At 40.5% G+C, this 23982-nt stretch overlaps 3 protein-coding genes across 6 annotated transcripts in view; 1 reads left to right on the top strand and 2 right to left on the bottom strand.

Annotated features, from left to right (window-relative positions):
* Window positions 1-8: 8 nt before the first annotated feature.
* On the bottom strand, window positions 9-5455 carry xrcc6 (X-ray repair complementing defective repair in Chinese hamster cells 6). Its single transcript, XM_082544100.1, has 13 exons — window positions 5351-5455; window positions 4838-4942; window positions 3835-3947; window positions 3580-3721; window positions 3082-3333; window positions 2684-2870; window positions 2404-2590; window positions 2103-2271; window positions 1593-1754; window positions 1247-1376; window positions 968-1068; window positions 765-881; window positions 9-581 (listed from the first exon to the last, which is right to left on the bottom strand). Exons 2-13 carry the CDS (start codon window positions 4908-4910, stop codon window positions 382-384), a joined length of 1833 nt encoding a protein of 610 aa, XP_082400226.1. The 5' UTR covers window positions 4911-4942; window positions 5351-5455; the 3' UTR covers window positions 9-381.
* On the top strand, window positions 4977-10501 carry desi1b (desumoylating isopeptidase 1b). 3 transcript variants are annotated; one of them, XM_082544104.1, is made up of 7 exons: window positions 4977-5087; window positions 5891-5925; window positions 6039-6060; window positions 6172-6244; window positions 6375-6484; window positions 6873-6995; window positions 7563-8056. In XM_082544104.1, exons 2-7 carry the CDS (start codon window positions 5895-5897, stop codon window positions 7639-7641), a joined length of 438 nt encoding a protein of 145 aa, XP_082400230.1. In that variant the 5' UTR covers window positions 4977-5087; window positions 5891-5894; the 3' UTR covers window positions 7642-8056. The 3 variants fall into 3 exon arrangements, 2 of the variants coding, with proteins under 2 accessions (XP_082400230.1, XP_082400229.1); XR_014278452.1 differs by lacking the exon at window positions 4977-5087 and adding an exon at window positions 9078-10501 and having other exon boundaries at window positions 5540-5925; window positions 7563-7695; XM_082544103.1 differs by lacking the exon at window positions 4977-5087 and having other exon boundaries at window positions 5541-5925.
* Window positions 10502-15190: 4689 nt separating this feature from the next.
* shisa8b (shisa family member 8b) overlaps window positions 15191-23982 on the bottom strand; it is a 37268-nt gene continuing 28476 nt past the window's right edge. For both annotated transcript variants that reach the window (XM_082544287.1, XM_082544286.1), the window contains exons 4-5: window positions 22463-22576; window positions 15191-17356 (exon numbers count right to left, since the gene is read on the bottom strand). In XM_082544287.1, coding sequence (XP_082400413.1) covers window positions 16809-17356; window positions 22463-22576 — 662 coding nt within the window. In that variant the 3' untranslated portion in view covers window positions 15191-16808. The remainder of the gene's footprint in view (window positions 17357-22462; window positions 22577-23982) is intronic.

Below are 23982 nucleotides of genomic sequence, written 5' to 3' on the forward strand. Positions count from 1 at the left end.
CAGGTGAGTAGTATAAAACAGTTTATTAATGCAAATGCAACGCCATCAAGTGTCACCACTAGTTACAGTATTTATAAGATCAGTGTATTCCAATGCTTCTAGACTTCTTTATCATTTCAAACACCACTGGAGTGAGTGCTTGATCACAACAGAATGACAGTTTTTTTAAAACATTCAAACAGTATTTATACATAATGGGGCTGTCACGCTATTCTTATCTAATCAAGCCCAACGGGAAAACACAGCGTCTGGTCCATGTGAGGGCCGTGTAGCGAGTTTAAAACAAGCACAGGAACCATACATGATGACTGCTCAAACAGATTCAAAAATTAACCAGAACTTTGTGCAAAGCTGTTGTGGATTAAGACTGGTGTAGACTCCTCATGAGCCTAAACGGGCAATCAAAGCATCTATCAGCTCCTGCTTCTTGGTCCCAGTGGTTCGAACCCCAAATTGCTTACAGGCGTCCTTTAGAACGGGCACGGTCAGCTTTGCCAGAGTGCCGTTCTGCACGTGGGCCTTCAACTCATCTTCTGTCAGCTCTACTTTGGGCTTCTTCTCAGCTCCACCTCCAGTATCAGCTGCGAGTTCATGGAGTAAAAGAATAATCAGATTTATCAAATCACAGAATTCCCGAACTACTGAATGATGCAAGTTATTAATAAGTCAATCTGACTACCTGGAAACATTTTGCTTGGGATGTAATTCACAACACATACTAGCACATAACTTTACGTAGTTTCACTGATGGTTCATGCTCTGACCTGTTTTGCGTTTGGCAGCTGGCTTGCTCTCTGGATTGTAGTAGGCAGGGTAGACCAGATCTTTGAACTCCTGGACCAGAGGACCCAGACGCTGGTCTATTTGGTCAACCTTTGGCACTGAGGAAGAGAAAGAGCGCGATGAGCAGAATTACTCTAGCAGCCACAAAAGGAAACTGGGATCTGTGTTTAGGTCTGCATCTTACTGATGAGATCCTCAATTTCCTCTGGAGCCATCATATCCAGAGCCAAGGCCTCCAGGTTCCTAAAATGCTGCTGGATGACTGGGTTCTCAAAACCTTCACTCCTGCATGACATTACAGAGTGTGAAAATAATATTAGTGGTTACGCAAAAAACAAAAAAAGGAAATGCATGACTCTGCTATAAACCAGAGTACTTCTTGTTGTTAGTTTTATGAAATTTGATATAACTCCTCAGTTTTCCCTGTTAAAAAAAAAAAAAAAAAAAGGGGCTCTAGAGTTACCTGTATTTGAACCTGAGTTTGGAGACAATCTCTTTCATCTTGTCCACCTGTGTTTGTGAGGCCGAGGGAAACTGCGGAGGGTCCAGAGTCCGCAAATCATCGGCAAACGGCAGGTAGATGACGTTAAAACCTGGTAAAGTCATGAGCAGACAAGACGCGTCACACTGCAGTTAATTACACACAACTAAGTTCAAATGTTTAAGTAATATTTATGTATTTGCGAGTTCTCTGTATTACTGTAAAATTTAGTTATTTTTGCTAAAAGCTGTAAAGACTCTGAAGTTGCACTTAAAGAAGCTAAAATAATTAAATGTAATTAGCCATCTTGACCCCAGCACCACATTACCTGGTGGTGTAATCTGTACTTTCCCCTCGCCGAGCTCCTCATTCTGAGGCAATAGGGCAACAAACCGAGGTGGATAGTTTCTGCGGGAGATGAAACGGCACAGAGCGAACACGTTCCTCTCGCTGCACTTCTTCAGCAAGGCGGAGAACAGACATGAACTGCCTTGAGTAAAAATAAATAAATAAATAAATAAAAATCACAGGATATCTGATTCAGTATCAATGAGATCCACATTTACTATGACTGAACAGACAATTTTTATAGCTGCTTACAATTTAATTAAAGCTTTTACTTTAAACCCATCATCAATTCTATTTTATTTTATCAAATAACTCAGCTTTAACTCAGCGTTCTTGGAACAAAGAGTCTTTGCATGCAGGGTGTAGATGAGTGAAACTTAAGTTAAGTTGACTTTATTTTGAAAAAATATTTAGAAATATCCAGAGTCAACACTGTGGTGGTTTTATTCTTCCTTCCTAGAATTAAATCAGACTGCACACACAGTTCTACCTTTCACCTCATCCTCCTCAGGATAGAGGAAGACAGCAGGCCGGATATGGTGAAGCAGTTTGAGCTTTTCCATCGGTTTGAATCCAATCAGAAACAATCCAGGGTCATCAAACTTCTTAATGGCATCCACCTCGTCCCTCTCCATCACAATCTCTTTACCACCATAATACTACACAACACACACAGATAAAGTGGAGTTTTCATGTGTAAGTTAAATCTTAAAAAAATAAAAATAAAAAGCACTCAAATAATGGAATAAACATAGCACTGCTTTCGATTGGGATCACGAGATTTTCATTACCTGGGCTTTCTTTATCTCACTGGGCAGCAGCAGACTGCCAGTTTGGGTGTGGAAGGTTCGAGTTTTGCTGCGGACTGGCTCGTTGGTTTCCCTGTAAAGTTTGATGGAACCTGGTTTGCGAGCTGCCACAGCAGTTGCATAAATTCCCACGGCTACATTTATGCCCTCCCCGAGGCACAGGTTTAACCTAAAGACAGCAGAAAGAATAGATAGTGTAAAGAACAGCCAAGAGGAAAAGGTAAATAAATACGCTATGGAGACAAAGAAAGCCATTGCTTGCCTTGCCAAGGTTCTTTTCTTCAGCTCTTTGGCCCGCACCCGTTTCTGGAGGTCCTCCAGCTTGTCAGAAGGCTGCAGCTGCAGCCCCATCTCACTCTCATCCTCTGGTGGACTTACAATGTCACAAAAGAAGAGCGAGATGTTGAAGCCCCCCGGTTTCATCAGGTGCATTAAATCAATAACGACGCCTAAAAGAAGAAGGTCGAGGGAAGACAGCCCACATACACAATTACCAATGATAACAAATCATCACACTTCAGTAAAATAATGTGAACTTGCAGAATTAGCAGAAGATAGAAACCCGAAAGGCTGGTAAAGTTAATCAATTATAAAAGCAGAGCGGCAGTGATAAAATTTACAGTTAAAAGGGCTTGCGTGAATAGCTTCTTTTAGACCCACCAGTCTCCTTGAGATCACTGGCCTTGGTGCGAGCCTGTCGATCTTTCACGCTGTCGCCTCCGTGTGGTTCATCCCTGCACGTGAAAATCATAAGCCGCTTGTGGGAGAGGCGGAGCTTGATGTCACTGTAGAGGTTGGCACAGCACCACAGAGCATCTCCTAATGATGTCTCTCCACTGCCTATGGTCTCTGCCGCCAGCTTGGCACCTTTTTCCCCCCGCAGAGCATCCACCTCCTGGACTCGCTTTGCACCTGTCCAAAGCAAGAGACAGACAAGGGTATAAGAAAGATATGTTCAGCAGTTTACAAACTACTGAGGAAGTATGAGCCAATATTGACTGCAGCTTTGCTCTGCTCTTTTGAAGTTTTGGTCTGAAATAAAGAAAAAAAAGAGGAAAAAGAACTGCAGATAAGAAGATTGCCTACATTTGTGTTTGAAACAAAACAATAACAAAATAAAGTGTAATTATGTGTTTGTTTCAAAGAGCTGCATCTTACCAGGCTCATTGAGATCATGGTACACATAGACATGCTTAAATGAGTTTCTGGGGTTCTTGCTCTGCTCTGTGCCGTAGAAAACCAGAGCCACCAGGTCCCTGTCGCTACTGATGATCTTACTGGTGTACACAGTGCGCACAACCTACAAGAGCAGCACACAAACCATCATTGTTACAAGGTTGCTATACGAAGCAGAGCGAAATAACTACTATAAAATTAAAACTAGCAAAAGAAAAAGATAACCAGCCATCTCACCTGCATGGTCATATCAAAGTTGGAGGGTTCCCCGTCTTCCCCTTTGATGAACATCTCCTTGGAGGCATCAACCAAGAACACCAAGCTGTCTCTCCCTGTAATTTTGTAGTCTCCTATTGAAGATGGAGACCTGGTTTATTCTGTTGTCACTTCAGTATCACTTTTTGTATCAATGCTACATGCCAACATTTTACTTGTGCTGAAGTAGATTTTAATAACTAAAATGTGATAATAAAATGTGATAACAGCAAAAGTATCATTTAAGAAATCCTGAGCCACCCCTCAATTCTTGACTTTTTGCCAGGTGCAGCATTTATTGAAACATGTGCAAAGATACAAGGAAATACAGTATATAAAGCAAGTATTCTCACAAAGGTCAGTTTATACTATTTTACAAACTTGAAAGTCAATATTTGGTATGCCAACTTTTATTCATCAACACAACCCTAACTCTCTAAGGTAAGTTTCTTGTCATTTCATTAAGTAGTCTTTAGGAGTAGTTCTCCAGGCTTCTTGAAGAACATTCAAACTTCCTGACTGTGACAGGAAGATGGCGCATTTGCTCGGCTTGACTTCTACCTGCCTACGTTGTATTATATTTTATGCTCTTATATCAGCCCTGACGTTTAATATATGGAGCTATGCCGCTGTGATTTACGACCGTTCTTCCATATTGATGATGCCTCACCTAACTCTGCAGCTGAACTTTTATTGTTAGTTGCCTTTCTACACCTGAATGATTTATAAGTCAGTGTTAAGTGAATTAAGAATTAAAAGCATTCCTCTGAAAATTGCCAGGTTCAAGAACTGGAGTTAATAAAGGGGGGAAAGCAGCCAATGTTTAAAGAAAAACTTTGAAAGACCTTCATAAAACCTGGAAAGCTATTACACAAAACACAACAAAGTGGGGCTCTTAGGAAGCTAAATATAAACAAATAAGTGGTGGCTCAAGACTTTTGCACAGCGGTGTAAATAAGCGTTGAGTAGCGGTTTTTCCTTTTACCCCCTGACTGCTCCCCTTCTTCTTGCTCTCCCTCCTCATCCTCGTTTTGGTAGTAGGCGTTCCACTCTGCCATTGGTGCTGCCTTCAGTCCCGTCTCAGGATTTACTGTGAAAACCAGGGATAAAAGACTGCCGCATTTACAACACTAGATTCAAACAAAGTATCAATGGCAGAAGGCTTTTCTGTGGCGTATTTAAAATGTGCATCCTATGTACTCCTACAAATAAACATATGGTGCAACTTTCACCAGGTAATAATTATTATGCACACGACAAGGCATTTCAAAACAGTCTCGTTAACGCATTACTAATGTTTAATTAACTATGTTTTTAACTTTAGCTAGCAAATGTTAGCTAGCTTAGCTTGTAATTAGCCACTTTTCGTGCCATTTCCATTTAGGAGCCAACTATGTAACAATGTTATGGGTCTAATGAGGCACAAAAATTGATAGCCTAAACTTACAACATAAATGAAATACATACACAGTTTTCGTCAGAGAATTCCATCACTTACCGTGTGCTTCTCCTTTCTGCACACAAGTCCAGGCTAGTTTTAATCACTGGCGCGTTCAGATACGTGAACAAGCACAGTTCAAACGCCTACTGGATGTCTTATCGTCTATTGGCAGTTTATCTGCCAATCTAAGGTATTGGCCAATCCCGTTTAAAAACGCGGGGTTTATTTACCCTAAAGCCGGAAGCCTGCTGTTCACGTGATAGGACAGTAGCGTTATCGTTGATAGACAGTGACACAGCACTGGAATTGACTCCCGGCAACTTCGAGCTAGGTTTTACATTTACTTTTTTATTTTACAGTTATTACTAGCATTTTAAACAGCCTGTAGCCTGAATTTATTATTTCTCACAGTTCCACCACCAGAAGGTTTATTAAACTTTTCTTTGCCACCGGGAAGCTAGCTAGCTGGGAACTCTGTAGTGACTAAGTAACTTTCTAGAAGGTTAGCTGCATTGTCGTTTCGAATAAATCGTTTTGCGTTATCATGGACCAAACTGATTCTTATCCAGTAAAACTTTACGTTTATGACCTGTCCAGAGGGATGGCCCGTCAGCTGAGTGCTTCCATGCTGGGTGAGTTTCTGACAAACTCTGTCATGACTCAGTGGGATGCTTCGGAAGTGAAAGTTGTTGATTTCTAAGGGCGGAAAAAGTTGATCGTAATTTAAATTATTTTATCTTTACAGGGAGACATATTGATGGGATATGGTGAGTTTACATAAAGAAAGTTCTATAAAAAGTATTCTTACTGAGCACCTGAGCTGCAGTTAAGTACTTTAATACCACTGTTTAAAAAACAAATGCATTGGCGTCTAACAGGCACACGGGTGTTGTGGTCCACGGGAAAGAGCACTACTTTGGTGGATCAACAGGCATCACCAATTGTCCACCTGTAAGAATCAGCACCATCCTCTCATATAAACAGTGCACTTTAAAGCCGTTTGATCTAGACAAAAAATCAAGAAACTTGTGTCAGAATCTCAGTGACAAGTCACTGAAGTGTGCATCTGTTTGTCTCCTAGGGAGGCACCTTGTTGGGGCCGCCTGATTCTGTAGTAGATATGGGCTCCACTGAAGTGCCTGAAGACCTTTTTAAGGAGTATTTAACTTCACTGGGAGAGTCCAAGTACAGGTAAAAGAAGATGATGAGATCTTTATTATTATAATTGTTGTTGTTGTTGTTGTTGTTGTTGTTTTGGAAAAATACAACTGAACCAAACAGTTACAAATGATTTGTTTTTAAGTAGCACCAGTAGAATTAAGTGCATAGCTTGAATGCACAGAACAAGCCTCATGCGTTACTGCCCTGTTTGAGTCTAAATAATAGTTTTTAGGAATGAGCTAAAATGTACATATAGTGTTCTTCCCCCTCATTATTTTGCATTTAAAATGTTTCTGTCTCATCACTTCCTGCTACTCACCTGCTTTTCTCCACCCTGTGGTGCACCTCTCTCTCCCTCTCTCTGCGCTTTGAACTCCTTCTTCTTCCCTCCTCTGACTTCCTCCTTCATTTGTTGCAGAGGTGCCAATTACAACTTGTTTGAGAACAACTGCAACACTTTCAGCAGTGAAGTGGCTCAATTCCTGACAGGCAGAAAGATCCCATCGTACATCACAGACCTTCCATCTGACATCCTCGCCACGTAAGCTTCTTAATTCTGTGCAGTCAAATTGAGTCTCTGCTGATACTGATGGCAAAATACTAAAAATGCATAATAATATCAATTATATTATAGATAATAAATATAAATGGAAAAATGCATTTGAAATTATATGCACCCTGAATGTTGTATTAAATACACCATTACAATATGAATGTACAGTTGTCAAAAATTAGAGACCTGGGTTGAGAAAACTATTTTTACACTGCCCAAAATAAACTACTAATTTTGGTCAGCTGTGATCACTTTCAGACATTTATTGGCCTTTTTCACACGTAGAACTTTCAGCTCCACTTATTAAAGATTTAAGTGAGTGATTTAATTTTGACCCGGTGTCGTTTGTAGAAAAATCCGAAATAAATGGAAACTTAAGTGCCCAATTCTTGTTATTTAAAGACATTAAAGATGTATGCTGTACAATCATTTCATCCTGCGTCTCTTTTGAACGATTACTCTTGTGGTATTAAGTGTTTGCTGTTCTTGTATGATATAACTGACTAATACTTTGGTTTGTAATGTAACTGTACTCTCTGCTGTATTTCCTCACAGACCATTTGGCCAGGCTCTCCGTCCCTTCCTGGATTCCATGGTCATAAATCCTGGAGGCAACAACCTGGCTGGGCAATGATAGACCGAGTCGTGGATTTTAGAAGATAACTGATAACATCCCTGCATGTGGCTGGCAAGTCACTTCTATATTTAATCAGCCATCACTTATTGTTATTGACTTTTATGGTGTTGTTCAACATACTCTGAGGTGTATGCGAGGGGTGAAGGTGTGCTAAACTCTGTGGACAGGGGACTAAAAATGGGTCTTATACTTGTTTGTGTACATTAACGTGTTTAAGATTACGTTTTCTTGGGTCAGCAGTAGTGGTGCAACGGATCAAAAATCTCACGGTTCGGATCGGATCACAGTTTTAAGTCACGGATCGGATCAATTTTCGGATCAGCGAAAAAAGACAAAAATTTAACATTTACTTATTGAAGTATTTTTTGCCTGTTAAAAACATTCAACTCAAGACTCATTCCATGCAGTTATTAAGGGCAGTATAGGGCTTTGTATCTACCACTCAATTCAATTCAGTTGTATTTATAAAGCGCCACATCACAACAGCAGTCGCCTCAAGGTGCTTTATATTGTAAGGTAGACCCTACAATAATACATTATATCGCACTCCGCTGTGATATAATGAGCTGTCACGGTCACGTGGCTTTCCGTTGCCCTGGAGCTCCACCCATTTGTAGTAGTTAGGGCAACAGAAGATGCCTGGGACAGTTCAGCCGTAACTTTAAACTTTTCCTGCTCATACATGCTTGGAACGATCTTGCCACTAAAGTTGACGCGAACAGGATATCATAGCGTGGCTCAAGCACGTTGATCATAGTTTAAACCCCTTGTTTTGCACAACGGAATACGCCCTCCCGTCTGCAGCTAAACACCCCAGTAGCTTTTGTAATAGCTTTAGCCCGGTCGGACTGGGCAGCAAATACCGCAAACTCCTCTGCTTCTCCACTTTGACCACTAGCGCTGGCCATAACTATCGCTTGACAGACCCACCACGCGGACCATACACATACTTTTTTTTTTTTTTCGAATCTTTGGATCACGTCCGTGCTGAACCGTGGAGTGGGATCGGTTCGGATTACGGATCAACCGTGATCCGTTGCACCACTAGTCAGCAGGATCACTATACATGCATATCCTCTGGATTAGTATTCAAAGTTGTCATTTTAGAGGCAGGATTCATCCTCTCATGCACTGCTACTTACGAGAGGCGTTTTCAACAGGTATTGTCATCCTCTCACGAGGTGCTCCAGTATGTCTCTCTGTCATTGTGGCAGTCTGTCACAAAGTTTATTATAGTTAGATGACTGCTCAAAAAAATCGAATGATGAAGAATCCATGAATCGTACTATCATCACATAACCAGCACTGGCCTTGTCTTCCAATCCTTCTGTTTTAATGTGTCTAAAGGATGTCTCTGTTTTAATCATTCACACAGATAATGAGAATTTGTAATAGTTTTCATGGACAGCAGATCTTTTTGTGTCTTTCTCCAGAGATCTTGTGAGGCAGAGAGATGGCATGTAAGGACTCCCAATTTAAAATCTGACATTTATGGAATTAAAGGAAACCTTTTCTTTGATATTTATCTATATGTGAAGTTTTTATAGTGACTTTTTAAAATAAAATTAGTTTAGGAACTACTCAAATAAGTGCCTAGTGGCATTTAAAGATCACTGGCAAGGCTTATACTTCTTGCTCTAAGACTTTATTACAAAAAATATTCATGTTGAAAATGGTGGTGTAAAGACTCTGATTGTGTTACGCTGGTAACAAATTGCTATCAAAATGCACAAAGTGCCAGGATGTAACAGGATACTTTAAGTTCAGTTGTTTTGGCAGAAATCTGAATTTGAGTCCAATGCCAAAAATGAGGTATTTGTTCCTTAGTCTATTGTCACATTTCGGTCAGTTTGTTTATTTAACGTGCCATGCTGTGTTCTGCCTTTTCTTCAGTGTGGGTGTGAAATCGTTTCCACTTTTTCTGTCCGTCATCCCAATAATGTAAAAACTACTAACTTGAATTTCATGGAACTTGGTGGAGAGGGAGAAAAAATGTAATCTGGTGCCTTAATTCTTTTTATTTGTTTATTTTTACTGTTTGTATTCCTGTAGTTATTAGAACAGGATGCATTTCAAGGCCAGCTCAGTTAAACCCGTTCTGCCGGCTCGTCAGGCTTTAAAAGTATCGTTTGACCAAAGTTTTATCTTCAGAATGCCACGTCCAGGAACATCTGATGAACACAGGGAATTATATATATTTTTTAAATTCAGGACCACTCAGCTTTACAGCTTTCATTTGCTTTGTCGGGTTTAGAGTTTTCTCAGTTTATAAAGACGCACTGTTTCATATACACTATGCATATTTGACTGTTTATATTTGCATGATTAAACCAGGCATAGGAAAACTATGTGTATCAACCACTTACCTCCATCACTGTTTTGGCAAACTGTGTTTAATTGTTGTGTTTGGGACATGTTTACTCTAAATATTGTTTAACCTGTTGCTCCTTCACCATCCTGATCCTGCGTAGATCATTAATGCACAAGTCTCAAAAAGGCCATCGTTTTGCTTATATTCAAATATAAATAGGTCTTTAGTTTATTCAGATTGTGAATCTAAAATCACTGAATTGAACCTGAATTTGTTGAGGGGGGAAAATGTACTTTAAAAAAAAAAAAAAGATGTTTGCTTACAAGCAGAGGGTCACACGTGGTTTAGACAAATGTTTGTCTTAAAATGATTAATATATATGTTCGTCTGACATCTAAACCATCATAGGTGGTATCCTGGGCTGTTTAAACTGGGGTGATCATTGATGATGATCTAGACCTCACAAGGCAAATGTTTAACTCTGCACTTTATTAAATGTGTGACATTTTCAAATACTATCTTCCATTAAAATTGTTATTCTCTGAAGACTTTTCTGTTGACTTTATTAAAATGTTTTCTCTTCAGTTCTATAGTATTCATCAAGCATCTTAACCCACTTCTAAATTCTTCATGTTTTGCTTCTTTTGTGTTAAAGAATAAAGGTGTTTATACCAAGTACTAACTTTCAAACCTCGGTAAAATTGTACAAACACAGTTTTTCTGCACCTATTTCCATTTTCCTGGCAAAATATAAAGGAAAGAGAGGCAGCGCCAGACTTTTGCACTGTATGTCATTAGTAGCAATCCCTGATTCGCTTCAGAAATCAAGTTTCCAGGACTCAAAACTGCTACTGCTCTCGTTCCATGTAATATAAAGAGCAGCCACAAGGTGGCACTACAGGATCAGTCCTGCAGCATCAGCTGTATTTGTCAGTCAGGCAGGTCGACTATTAAATGTTTTTAAATGACCAAATATTTGTGTGAGTGACGCTGCTTCAAATATTCAGCATGTACTGAACCTGCTACCTCTGAAGTAAACACATTTTACTCCAGCTGCTCCAAGAAAAAGTTTCCAGAAAGTTCACTAAATGACAATATTTGTCTGATGAAATGAGAGCTGCCAATTTATCAGTGGTCTGAAGTGGTATGCCCATGAGGATCAGAAGTCTAATATTAATTTCATATGAAAACCAATCAAACCAAACTCAAAATTTTCTTTAATATCAATATTTAATAGTTCATCATTAAAAGTGTCTTCTAAACAGTCTGTTAGAAACAACATCTCTAGAATATTTTGGGTATAAAGTAGCTGTTCTGTTGTAGTAAGAAGTATGGATACATACAGCATAAACACTACATACTGTATTTCTCTCCAATACACTCTGACTTCATCTGTATCTATTATATTTTATTACTTGCAGTAACTGAGGGAGCCAAAGTGGTGTAAACTCAGCAGTCTTTACCCAGCAAAAAATAATTCTTCCAGTTTTAAACATGCGGACAAATGTTCCAAAGCACATCTAGTTCCTTCTCACCACTTCTGGCCATATAGACCTCACCAGTGGCTTAGACAGAGGTACTGCAGTTCGTTTGTGCCACTGTGTTTTGCCACTTATGTGAAAAGGCCTGTCTATTGCCCAACTCTGCCAACAAAAAGTCAAATATTCTGTTAAAACCTGACAGCAGTAATACTACTACTAATAATAAATACTCTCTGTTCATACAGCCCTTATATAAATAAAATATATAGGAAATCCAATAAATAAAAATATTTACACAATAGTCATAAATCAAATCAAAATGATTCCCAGATGGTGGTTGCACTACATAAAACAAAAATCAACAAAAGGCGGAGTAATAATGTACAAAATGTGTCAAGAATTTATCACAAAGACGTGAAAAAGCGGTTTGTTTCATCAAGACTAGAAGATCAGGTGGAGAAAAATGCAGTTTTCCATACCACGGGGGAAAAGCAAACAAACATTGGAAGCACTTGTTCACTGCAAAGAACTAAACTGCTATTGTTTAAGGGGAAAAAAGCAGCAGCTCTCAACATTTTAAACCCACAACACCGACCGTTTGGAGGGGAAACGGATGCCTGCCCAGGACACTGCGCTGTTGAAGAGGGGAATCGCATAATTACAGACGTGTCCTTCTTGTGTTTACATACAAGGGAATGAAGACAAGAGAGGGTGCGGTGAAAGAGTTGCCTGTTTTTTTTGTTTTCTTGACACAGCAGGAGCCACAGAGCTCTAAATGCCATTCACTTAATGTGACATCATTGTGAATGATGCAGGTGTTTGTCTCGCTGATCTCTGCTGCTCCTATTAGATTTGGGTTTACTTCAGTTTCCTTCTGCAGTCCGAAGACATGCATGTTAACGGGTGATGTCAGTGTGCGGGCAGTAGGTGTGACTATACCCTCCTGCAAACAGAGGAAAAAAGTATCTTCCAGTTTAACGTTTTCACCCAAACACATGAGATATCATCGGAAAGGCCAGGATATCTTCTATTGAGCACATCATGACTTATTAAGTTAGCTCAAATAAGTAAAAAGATATAGACCAAAAACAAATGTCCATTACAGGAGACATAAATGAACAGGCTGGATCTCAGGAGGATATGACAGGTTAAGCGATTTGAAGTGCTTAGAGTAGGTGAATGTGGCTCGAGCCTTCATAAATACCAGGTTAGACTTGCACTTAGCTTATGTACCAGACTGAGTATTAGAAACAGTGTTAAATGAGACCTGCGGTGTGTTTTTTATTATTTTCTGTCACTCATGTACTGTTACAGTGGTGGCTACTTATGTTAAACATGTCTCTGTTATGGTCATTTCAGGCACATAGCTCCAGCTATGGATAAAGAAGCTCAACCTTCTGTTTGCAAGGGGCAACCAATCAGAACAAAGTTGGGAGGATGGGTTAAAGGGAGAGGCGTTAGAACAGTGGATCAAGGGGCTGCACTAAGGCTCATTATAAAACATGTGAGGATTGCTTCAAGCTATGGGTTGCTGTGGGATTAAGTCCAAAATTAAAATATGATACTAGATCCCCATTAATGACAGATTTTGGCTGACAAAAGACACCAAATATACATTTACTGTACTTTTACCTATTATCAAAACTTCTGACATTTCTCCACATGGTTCAAATGAACAGTTTAAAACCCCTGTTACGAATGCCTCCATGACAGCAGCTGACAACAGTGCTAGTCACAGATTATCAAATCCCTTTAAAATTGAAAATTTTCAAAGTTGCTGCTTTTCATGCTCATTTCTCCAGGGATAAATGATAACTTCTGTAAGCCTGGTGGCAAGATTTTAAACCTCGTGTATTTTGTTTTATTAAGAAGTTCAGGTGGAATATGAATAGGTCCATATGGAGAGATGAACCAAAAATGAATTATGATGCAAATGTCCAGCTTAACAGAACATTTTGGTGTCTTAAAAAAATTCAAGCTTGTTCCATCAGGCAGCTGTTCCAGTGGAAAACAACTCCAAAACTTAGCAGACAGACAAATATAGGTGAGAGGAGAGAAAGTGTTAAACTTTAATTTGGGTAGAGACCAAAATAAAATGTTCCTCTCGATCATTTGGAAGAGTTGTTAAAATTTTGGTCTGCTCAAAAGGGCAGAATAGGTCAGATTGTTTTGTTCACCTGTCTTCTTATGACATATTGTTAAGGACTCATATACGGACCCTTCATTTAGGAAAATATTAACCATATAACATTCTTATTGTTTAGTATCTTGATTTCATGTTTAAAATACCGTACTGCAGAATTGCATTTGACCAACAGTGCATCTATGTGTTGCTGTAGAGCTATATTTGGTCTTTATTTAGCAGCTGTGTTGTTTTGCATGCGTTGCCCAATGTCTTGACTCAATTTAACCTACAGCAACCTTTTTTCCTGCCTCTTAATTCAGCTGCTACATAATCAAAGGAAAGTTCCCCCCTCAGCTCTTTCGGCACAAATTCAATTCACGAACCTCATGGAACCATTTCTGGACACGTGTGTCGTACATTGTACATCTCCTGAGGGTGTTCCAGCTGTACATCTTCACCAACAAGTGCAGTGGAAGCAATGCAAAAACTGTTGAATGTTTAAATCAACAGCTGAAACTCTGCACAGTGTCCTTTGCTGTCCGGGGTTCAGAGATGAAATGAGAAATGTCTAACGCTCCAGGGCTGGAAACGCCTCAGAAAACTTTCCCGCAATGGCGCCTGTAGGTTAGAAATTACATACAGGCATCTGCACACTCTGAATTATGCCTCAGACAGTTCAATAGTAGGAGACCAGATCCACACTGACTCCTTCCCCCAAGGAAGGAAAACATGCAGCAGTGTGTGTTTGTTTTTTATTTTCCTGTTCTCTTTCCTCCTTTTCTCTCCTTTCTAAAGAGTTTGAGCCTCTGGCTCTTACGCTCTTCCTCTCTTTCCTTCTCTTCTTTTCTCTAGCTAGGATGGAGGCTGATGGGACCTGACATGATGGTGCCATTGTCCTCACCGTCAGTTAATGTGACCCACGGGGATGCTGTCCCCGTATGCTTGGCCTGATGGCGAAGAATGCAAAGCGCTTCATCTCAGAAAATTGGTGGGAGAAAAAGGGACAAGGAGAAAACAGCTGTGCATGGAGGTAGACTGAGAGCTGCAAAATAGAAGAGGTGTTTTTACAAGATAAACAGGAGGTAACTTGATGCACACAAAAGCTTGTGGGGCCTGAAAATTACCTGAACTTTTACCTCGACGATTGCACTGAATGGTTGATGATATCTATATAGATCACAATGAGAAAACTCTTAAACTAAGCCAGCTCCAATTGGCTCACCATCAAAAGAACTTATTTTTAATTCATTTGTACACCAGCCCAAGTTGGGTTTTTTTTTAAACATGAACGCCAATGATTAACTCTCTTTTAAGAGCCAACCTCAAGTGGCCATTTGAGGAACTGCAGTTTCCAAAACTTCCTCATGGGCTTCATTATTAATGCTGCGTTCCATTTGCCTCAGATGTCAGAGTTATTAGAGATCTCCCGAGTAGAGCACGTCCCTGTAGTAAATTAAGAAAAGCTATAAAAGCAAAAGCAAGCAAGAGGCAGAGCTATTCATGTATCATTAGCATTAGCATTAGCATCATAATATAGATTTTATACATTTACATGCTCTGAAACCATCTTGGATTATGAAGTTGAGGTTGGTGATGCTATTCCATCTTTCTAAGGTGGAAATTTAACTTGGGTGGGTGAAAATTCCAATTATGAACTCCTAAATTCCAACTTTTGACTTCAAATGGAACACACCATTAGCCACAGAGATTTTATACATTTGTTTAATCCAGATAAATACTTTAGTGTAGATGAAAAACATCAGTTTGATAATTTCCCAGCAAGAAATTGTTGTTATTGCTAAACTAGGCTAACTGTCTGCGTTAGTGTGCTTCATACCTGTGCTTCTCAGGAGAAGGAGCAAGGTGCAGTAGCTAGCACTGTCACCTCAAAGTAAAACAGCTCTTGGGTTTCTTTTGATAACATTAATTTCAAAAAAGTTTTCAAACTATTATCATTTACAATGAGTTCCTTTAAAGTGGAGGAGGTAGTGAGTAGGAGAACACAGACAGAGTTCCCATTAAATGACATGAACAGTTCCAATGTTCCTGAGGTCTAACATTTGCAGGTGACTGACAAAAAAAAGAGTACACAGAAAGCTACATTTGAGTCAAAATAGCTGCATGCTAGCTGTGACTATTTCTTTGGAATGGAATTAGATTTTTTTTTTCTAGCTAAATTGGTAGCCACATGTACTGATCACCTGCTTCACCTGTGCTCAGGTAGAATTATTTTGAATAATACAAACTGACTGTTTCTTTTTGCCTAATTTGACTCGAAGTATCAAGCCCTCCCCTCTAGAGTGGCCGGCAGTAGTATTTTGTTGTTCTTTGTTCTGCCCATGTTTCTATATTATGGAGCCCCGCAAGGGACATGGGAGAAAAAATTAAGATGAACTTTTGCAAGATCTCGCAAAAGTGTATCTTTTGTGACCCAACCTTCCCCAGAATTCATAGCATGGCCCAGCCAATTCGTTTCCAACAATGGCGACAGCTAGTTAGTTTTAATATTACTCTTTCTGGGTCACAAAATAAACTTTTAAGATATTTTTAGGCGTGAATGTAGCTGTGTAAACTTCAAATATCTGCCCGGTTTATCAAGAGATCACATATTTGCAAAAGTGCTCCGGCGTTTTCGGAGACGTCTGTTACCCACCAGCTCGAAGCTAACGGGAGGTTGAGGTGCACTACAGCCGGGGGGAACACCGCACTCCCGGCGCATCGTGCCCCGACCTCCCGGTCGGCTTCGAGCTGGCGGCCTCTGAAGGATGCGGCTAAAACATTTGCGAGATCTCGCAAATGTTCATCTTTATTTTTTGTGTCCCTTGCGGGGCTCCGTACCATATGGCCTGTACAACCACAATTGAAGCACACTGTAGTGGAAAATCTTTAGTAGTTGGACATTTTTATAGCTTTGCAGCCTATTGAAGCCTGAGAGTGGATTTGAGATATCCTTGGGTGAAATCTAAACATTTATTATACGAGACATTTGGTCAAGTGCGGTAATAACCTTTACCAGCACAGTCCATTTTCTACAAAGTGGTGGTTCTGCACTGTTTTCCTCCTGAACCTGACTGTTTCCTCTTATGAAAACACCCCTTTTCATTTTTTCGTGTCTTAAAAAAACTCCTTGTTTAATTAACCACATGTTGGACGAGCTGTCCCAAACTCTGGCCCTTTTGTCTTACGCCAAAGCGTTTTCGTTTTTGTGTTAAACATGGTGGAAGGCCGCACTCTGAGTTGCTGCCGCTCAGACAGTCACCTCATTTGCACTGTGGGTGGAGTAGCTCTTCTGTCTGGTGTGGTGGTAATAAGTGGGTTGAGATGGATGTTGCCCCTGGACATGTGGCCCCTGTCCTGCTCCTCCTCCAGTTCCTCCATACATCCCTCCATAGGGTTGAGTATAGAGATCTGGGACATTCTCTGTGCTCTGCTGCCTCCGGGTTGAGTAGTTGTGTCTCCGGGTGGAGCTGTGCAGAGAGGTGGAAGTATGCGCTGGGGCGGAGGTCTGCCTGTGGACATGGCGGGCGTTTGGCTCCCATGCTTTGAAGGCCGAGTTGGAGAGAAACGGGTGTGTGGTTGTCTTAGAGAGGCGTGATTGCTCGAGGTGGCTGGGGGGGATGGAGATTGAAAGAGGGGAGTGGATGTCGTGGTGTGCTGGCAGGGGTTGGTGATGGATGTATGATTTCTCTTTAGGTGGAATGGGCACAGGCTGGAAGGCAGGCGGGGCTACAGGCTGGTAGTGGGAGAAATCCATGAGAGGGAAGCTCTTGTAGTAGCTCCGAGATGCAGTTTCAGCTGCAGAGAGACAGGGTGGAGACAGTCTGTGAGACAAAGACAACCATCGCCGTAAAACCTTTAAATACCCGAGAAGTCTCCCCACCCTCCAGGCTTTCAGTTTGATGAGCATCGAGAAAGATCGGAGCTTTAGCCCAACATTAATCTTGTCGAATCTGTTTTTTATTTTCAGACAGATGTGACCATGAACAAAGGTCTAGTTCTATTTTTAAACTTACGGTTTTCTGTTGTAGTAATACACTTCTCCACCACCGTGCTTGACAAGGTTTGGCTGATGTTTGGCTGATATGCTGTGCTAGGTTGTCACTAATCATGGCGCTGTGCATTTTGCCCAAGTATTTCCAGTTTAGTCTTGTCTGTCCAAAGGACACTGTTCCAGACGTCTTGTGGTTTGTTTAGACGCAACTTGGCAAACCTAAGTCGTGCTGCTTTGTTCTGTGTAGAGACAAGAGGCTTAGTTTCTGACCAAACAAGCCATGCTTGTTCAGTCTTTTTCTAATTGGATTACTAAATTGATGCAGGGCATGAGGGATACTATATTAACACACACCTGAATGCTCAAGACCAGCACCTGGCTGCTTCTGACCCTCTTAATTTCTATGGAAGCAGTGAGGTTGTATTAATTTTTTTCCTTCCAGTCCTTTTCACATGACTGTTAGTGTTGTTATTTTCTATAAACTGTTCAGCATAAACTGTTCAGACTACTTCCATCAGGCAGGAGGTTCTGCAGTATCCAGTCCCGAACCAGCAGACTGAGAGACAGCTTTTTCCATCAGGCCATCAGACTGCTGAACACTTCGTAGACACCTCACCGTCACTTACCAGAACTTCAACATTATGCACTCCATACTGTACATAAATGCCACTTGTTTTGCGCAATATCCAACTGCTGACCTCTGTATATCCTTTTTGCATCTGCTGCACCAGTGTACCTGCACATGCAATGTGACAATAAAAGTAGTAAATGACCTTTCCTCAAATCTTAGTCTTTATAGAATTTGTCCCAAATTTAAAGTTGTCAAAGAGGAAAAAATAAGCACAAATGGCTATTATTACTCTACTCTTTTTAATTCTATTTTATTCCTTTAACCAATGGCAACGTGTGTGTAGACTGTGGGATTTATGTACCAAATATGGGTACACTCATTCATAGTGTTAATAAATATAGCTTTCTGCTCACTTCTTGCTCTGTCACAGTGCAGTGTTACAGTAGAAGTTAAAAAGTTGGGTCGGTAGCGCAAACATGCTATATTTGGCCTCTTTAAACTTGTTTACACTTTGAAATCATTTTCAGTTTATCACAGTCTGATGCAGTTCTGAGTCACATGCAGAAGCAGGCTAAGAAATTAACTGTCAATTCACAAACACATGATCTGTCATCATAGGAGGAGGGCTCAAGTCTGAATCACGGTTAATCCATGATGCATTTCTGGCCTCCTGGCTCCAAACTGTCAGCAATGTCACTATTGTTTGAATATATCAGAAAGCTTTTATGCAACTCCTGTAGGCAGAATTGAAAAAAATGATCTCCTCACAAATGGACCGTGTTAGCATGAAAATGCCCTTTTTTATATGCGTAAAAGTTTTTAAAAAGTACATTTAAAGGAGCGGAAAGGAGAGAGTCAGAGGAAGGTGAAGAGAGGATCTGAAAAAGATCAAAGGGCAGGCTGGTTGTTTATGTATTTCCAACTGGCATGCCCTTGAGGTGAGTGAATATTAGTGGTGTTAATCTTCTCTTGAGATACTGGAGGGCAGGAGGAGCAGGAGAAACTGAAGAGTGCAATGGAGATGTTGGAGGTAAAGGTATGTGTGTCAGGAAGAGGGGACACAGCGATGGAGGTTTATAAATACCCTCACCCTTTGCCTTTAATCTTAACTGCGAATGTTAGCATATCCTGGCAACTAGCTTCAGAGCCAGCTGAGGCATAAGGAGACTAAGGTGCCGCTTGGGGGCCTTATACCAGGAGGGGCCTCCAAGAGCACACGAGACAGGTGACAAATACATGTTTTGTGCTTGTGATATATCAGTAGTTATCATAGAAGAGAGAGCAAGTTATTTAGATAAATGCGTTAACAGACTTAGTCAGCCACTATAAAGGTTGTGCTACATGCATAAGTAACAAATGAACAAGCATGTACAACAAGCATATAACGGCCCTAAAATAAATACGCCCTGTCCCAACTTCTTTGAGAACTGTTGCTGTCATTAAATTCTAAAATGTGCTAATATTTATCTTAAAATGACATATTTTCTCAGTTTAAAAATTGTAATGTTTGATGTCTTCTACTATGAATAAATGTGGTCTCTGTTTTGCCTTCAGAACAGCCTGAATTCTTTATGTCATAGATTCAACAAGGTGCTGAAAACATTGTTCAGAGGTTTTGGTCTGGTGATAGTACCACCATACAGTTCATGTTCCACTGCATCCCTAATCTGGTGGCTATGGAGGCCATTTGTGAGCTTACTGTCATGTTCAAGAGACCATTTGAAATGACTTGAGCTTTGTGACATCATGTGTTATCCTATTGGAAGCAGCCATGAGAAGATGGACACTCTGCAGTCATTAAGGGATGGAGTAGTCAGCAACAATACTCGGATAGGCTTTCATGTTTTAATGATGCGAAGATTAAGCACCATGGTATCACCCACACAATTTGCAGCCAGCAGAAGTTTGAACTGCTGAAATAAGGCAGGATGGATCCATCCTTTGATGTTGTTTCTAAAAAATTCTGACAGTACCATTCAAATGTTGCTGCAGAACGCAATTGCTTTGAAGATGAGGAGCAGGTCTGCAACCATTTGCGGTCTTCAAAGTGACTTTGGTGTCAAAATGGTGATAGAAAAGCAATAAGTCAGAGTCAGTCTGCTATGAGTTTCTGATTAAATGGGGTCAAGTGGGCGATTATGTCCAATTTATTTTTCTGAAAATGGTGCGATTAACTGTGATTAACTTAGATCAGAGAAAAATCACATTCAGTTACTTGCATTCAGAGTCCAGCAATAACTTCACAGATCTGAGGTTCCAACACAGCTAGTGTTGTAGTTGCTGCGGCACGGCAATTTAACTGCAGATGATATAGGAACTCAGCAACCTTGCTTTTATGTAGGAATAGAACAATAATATAACCAGATGGCAGCTAGAATTCAGCTGCAGTTTTGTAATCAGAGATTTGCAGATGTGGAAAAAAGTGAGGTAAGGTGGTGCAACTAAAAAAAAGAGTCTATCATTAAAGCACTGTGTTCTTAGTCTGATATGAAGGAATCTATTGGATGAGAATATCTCATTTTTTAACTGAAAACATTTTGTGCAAGTCTTGGTAACCAGGGATCAGTCCGCCAGGACCTCTGCTCCTGGCCGCCGCCCGGCTCACAATGCAGCCGACCCCTACGGTGCCTCCTGCGGGTGGTGGGCCTGCAGGAAGATGGGCCGATGTCCCTTTTTCGGGCTGTGCCCGGCAAGGCCCCGTGGACTGAGGCCCAGCCACCAGACGCTCTGCAAACAGTCTTAGTTGATTAATGTGCCCATTTGTGATACTGAAAACTATTTTGACTCACAGGGAGGTAGTACACTTTAGCTTCAGACTACTTTCAACCTATCTTTTACAAATATAGGCTTCAGATTTTACCTGTTTTGATTTTGTATTTGAGGTCAATATAAAATTTAGACATTATACAGTAAGTTAAGAAACTGTATGTGCGCTATATTGCCAAAGTATTCACTTGTCTGCCTTAACACGCATATGAATTTGAGTGACATTCCATTCGTAATCCATAGGGTTTAATATGATGTATGCACACTCTTTGCAGCTACAACAGCTGCAACTCTTCTGGGAATGTTTCCAGCAAGGTTTAGCAGTGTGTTTATGGGAATTTTTGATCATTCATCCAGAAACACATTTGTACGATGAGAAACTGATGTCGGACGAGAAGGTCTGGCTTGCAGTCTCCGCTCTAATTCATCCCAAAGGTGTTCTGTCTTGGTATGCTGACCCGAGCCTAACTCGTCCAAAATGTCTTTCCTCCTGAAAACCCCACACCGTAATCCCTCCTCCACCATGTCTGCACTGCTCCTGAGTCCAGTAATGGCGTGCTTTACACCACTGCATCCAATACTTGGCATTGCACTTGGTGACGTAAGTTGCTCGGCCACAAAAACCTCTTCCATGAAGCTCTCAACAAACTGTTCTTGAGCTTGGCCACATGAAGTTTGGAGGACCTTGGCGACTGACTATGAAGAAAGTTGGTGACTTCTGCCCACTATACTCCTCAGCATTTGCTGACACTGCTCTGTGATTTTACATGGCCTGTCACTTTATGACTGAATTGCTGTCATTCCCATTTGCTTCCACTTTATTATAATACCAATAACGATTTACTGTGGAATATTTAGTAGCAAAGAAATGTCATGACTGAATATTATTAGCTGAAATCCTATCATGGTACCATGCTGGAACTCACTGACCTCCTGGGAGCGATCGATTACTTGTTCGTAGAAGCAGTCAGCATGCCTAGGTGATTGATTTTATACACCTGTGCCCATTCAAGTCATTGGAAGACCTGAATTCAATGATTTGCATGGAAGACTTTATATGATTATAAAGTGAATCATGGAATAAAAAGATGTAAAGTACTGTGCAACTTTTTAGTGTACATGCAAGTAAGCTAGCTACACATTTTATGTTGAAATAAAAATAATCATATCTGTATTACCTGCACGCCATATATCATAGAGCTCTGTCCTTAGCAATGACTAGGTCTGTGGGGTCAGATCTTCCTAAAATATTCCTGTACAGTGAGGTTTCTTTGAATCAAATCACACAAAGGCCTTACTGCAATAGCTCATGCTTGTCTGCATGACGTGGTACCATGGGGAAGTAAATCTCCTGTGAAGTCCAGTTTACGTCAATCACTTAGTAACATTTAGATGATTAATGTTACTTAAATGGGATCATGGTGGGGGGCCTCTCTTTAAGATTAAATCTGCTTTCCACGAAGTAAAGGGACCCTTCATCATCTGACAGCTCCTGTACTCTTAACTTGTACTGTAAAGGTTGCAATGTCAGTTGAAATAAGCATCATTTAGCATGTATTTGTGTCAGACTTACCCACAGCTTTGAGGGAGGTGTATTTGTTCAGTCCCACTGCGCTGTGGTTGCTGTGAGGCTGTGGAAGCCCTTGTCCAAATGGTCCATAAGCAGAGTTATTCAGCTGGTACTGTTCTGGTAAGAGATAGACAAAGAGTCAGTTGTAAGTACATGCATGCTTTACCTTTAAAAACAGTCTCACAACATATTCCTGTCTCGTTCGGACAACTGTAACTTCAGCTTTTTAGTGTTTTAAATTGATTGTAACTGTGGTGCAGTTACCAAATGCAGGCACTAAATACATTTACGAGTTATGGCTTTGGGCCATGTGACTTTTTTTTAACTGTGAAGTACAAATTTGCCGGGAGCAAGAATGGCCAACGCATCCTTACAACTTGAAGCACTGCCAGTGCAAAGTGCCTGTACTGTAGCACAGTACATGCGGCAACTTCTTTATTATTTCCCCACAGATTTGTTTAATAGTAATATAAAGTGAAATAATAAAGGTCTGCGTGTGTTGCCTGAAGGTTTTTACAGTTTCAGTTCAGATTATACTAATATTTCTAAACCAACATAATGAATTGTGGCTATAGGGACGCTCTGTGGTCTGCAGCAGTATATACCTTTGCCTCACCAGAGGCAATATTGCATAAAAGACACTGTACAGACCCACTGCATGTTCATCCAGTAAGCACTTCATTAAAGATGTTACACCATAAATGTACATTCAGAACACAGAAAGCTACATAATTGTGAAAAATGAAATAAAATCCATAAAATTTAATTTGTTGATTTGTGAATTTAAAACCTCATCAGATGCCAAAACAGCATTTTCAAGCTCTGGAAAGTTACTGTATTTTAAAATCTTTGATCATGAGAGTTGCAGGGTAGAAAGGAGAAATAGCTCTTTGTGTACACTGCAAAGGAATCTGTCTTTGGATGAACTCATTTGATTGACCAACGGAGGGCCTCGCTGGATGATACTGCAGCCTAAGGGTTATGACACACCCAGCCAAAGCAACAGGCCACAGCATGCTGCTGGGCTGTCATTAATCGCTGATGAATGTAACTTCATAATGGAGAGATTTCGCTCATTTAGAGGAGTTTATTATTGTTTTAGCCTCCAGCTTTTCTCACTTTTAACACATGCAATAGATTTCCAAGTAATTGCTTTTTTCCTTGTTATAAAAAGCATTTTTCCTTATCCATTGTTGTATTTAATGTTAGATATCCATGCATCCATCCATCCACGCATCCATCCATCCATTTTTTTGGTTCTATGTTATGGGGCAACAGTCTAAGCAGCAATGTCCAGACCAGCATCTCCCTACGCCTCTTCCTCCACCATTTCCATGGTGTTCCTAAGCCAGCGGTCCCCAACCTTTTTTGCGCCACGGACCGGTTTATGTCCGACAATATTTTAAAGGACCGGCCTTTAAGGTGTCGCAGATAAATACAACAAAATAAAACCAGTACCAGTACCCTCCCAAAAAAAGATTTATTCATAACGCACAGGAAACCGAGTTAACGATTAAAAAATA

The sequence above is a fragment of the Aulonocara stuartgranti genome (genome assembly GCF_965226115.1).
Source record: "Aulonocara stuartgranti genome assembly, chromosome: 8".
Taxonomy (NCBI): Eukaryota; Metazoa; Chordata; class Actinopteri; order Cichliformes; family Cichlidae; genus Aulonocara; species Aulonocara stuartgranti.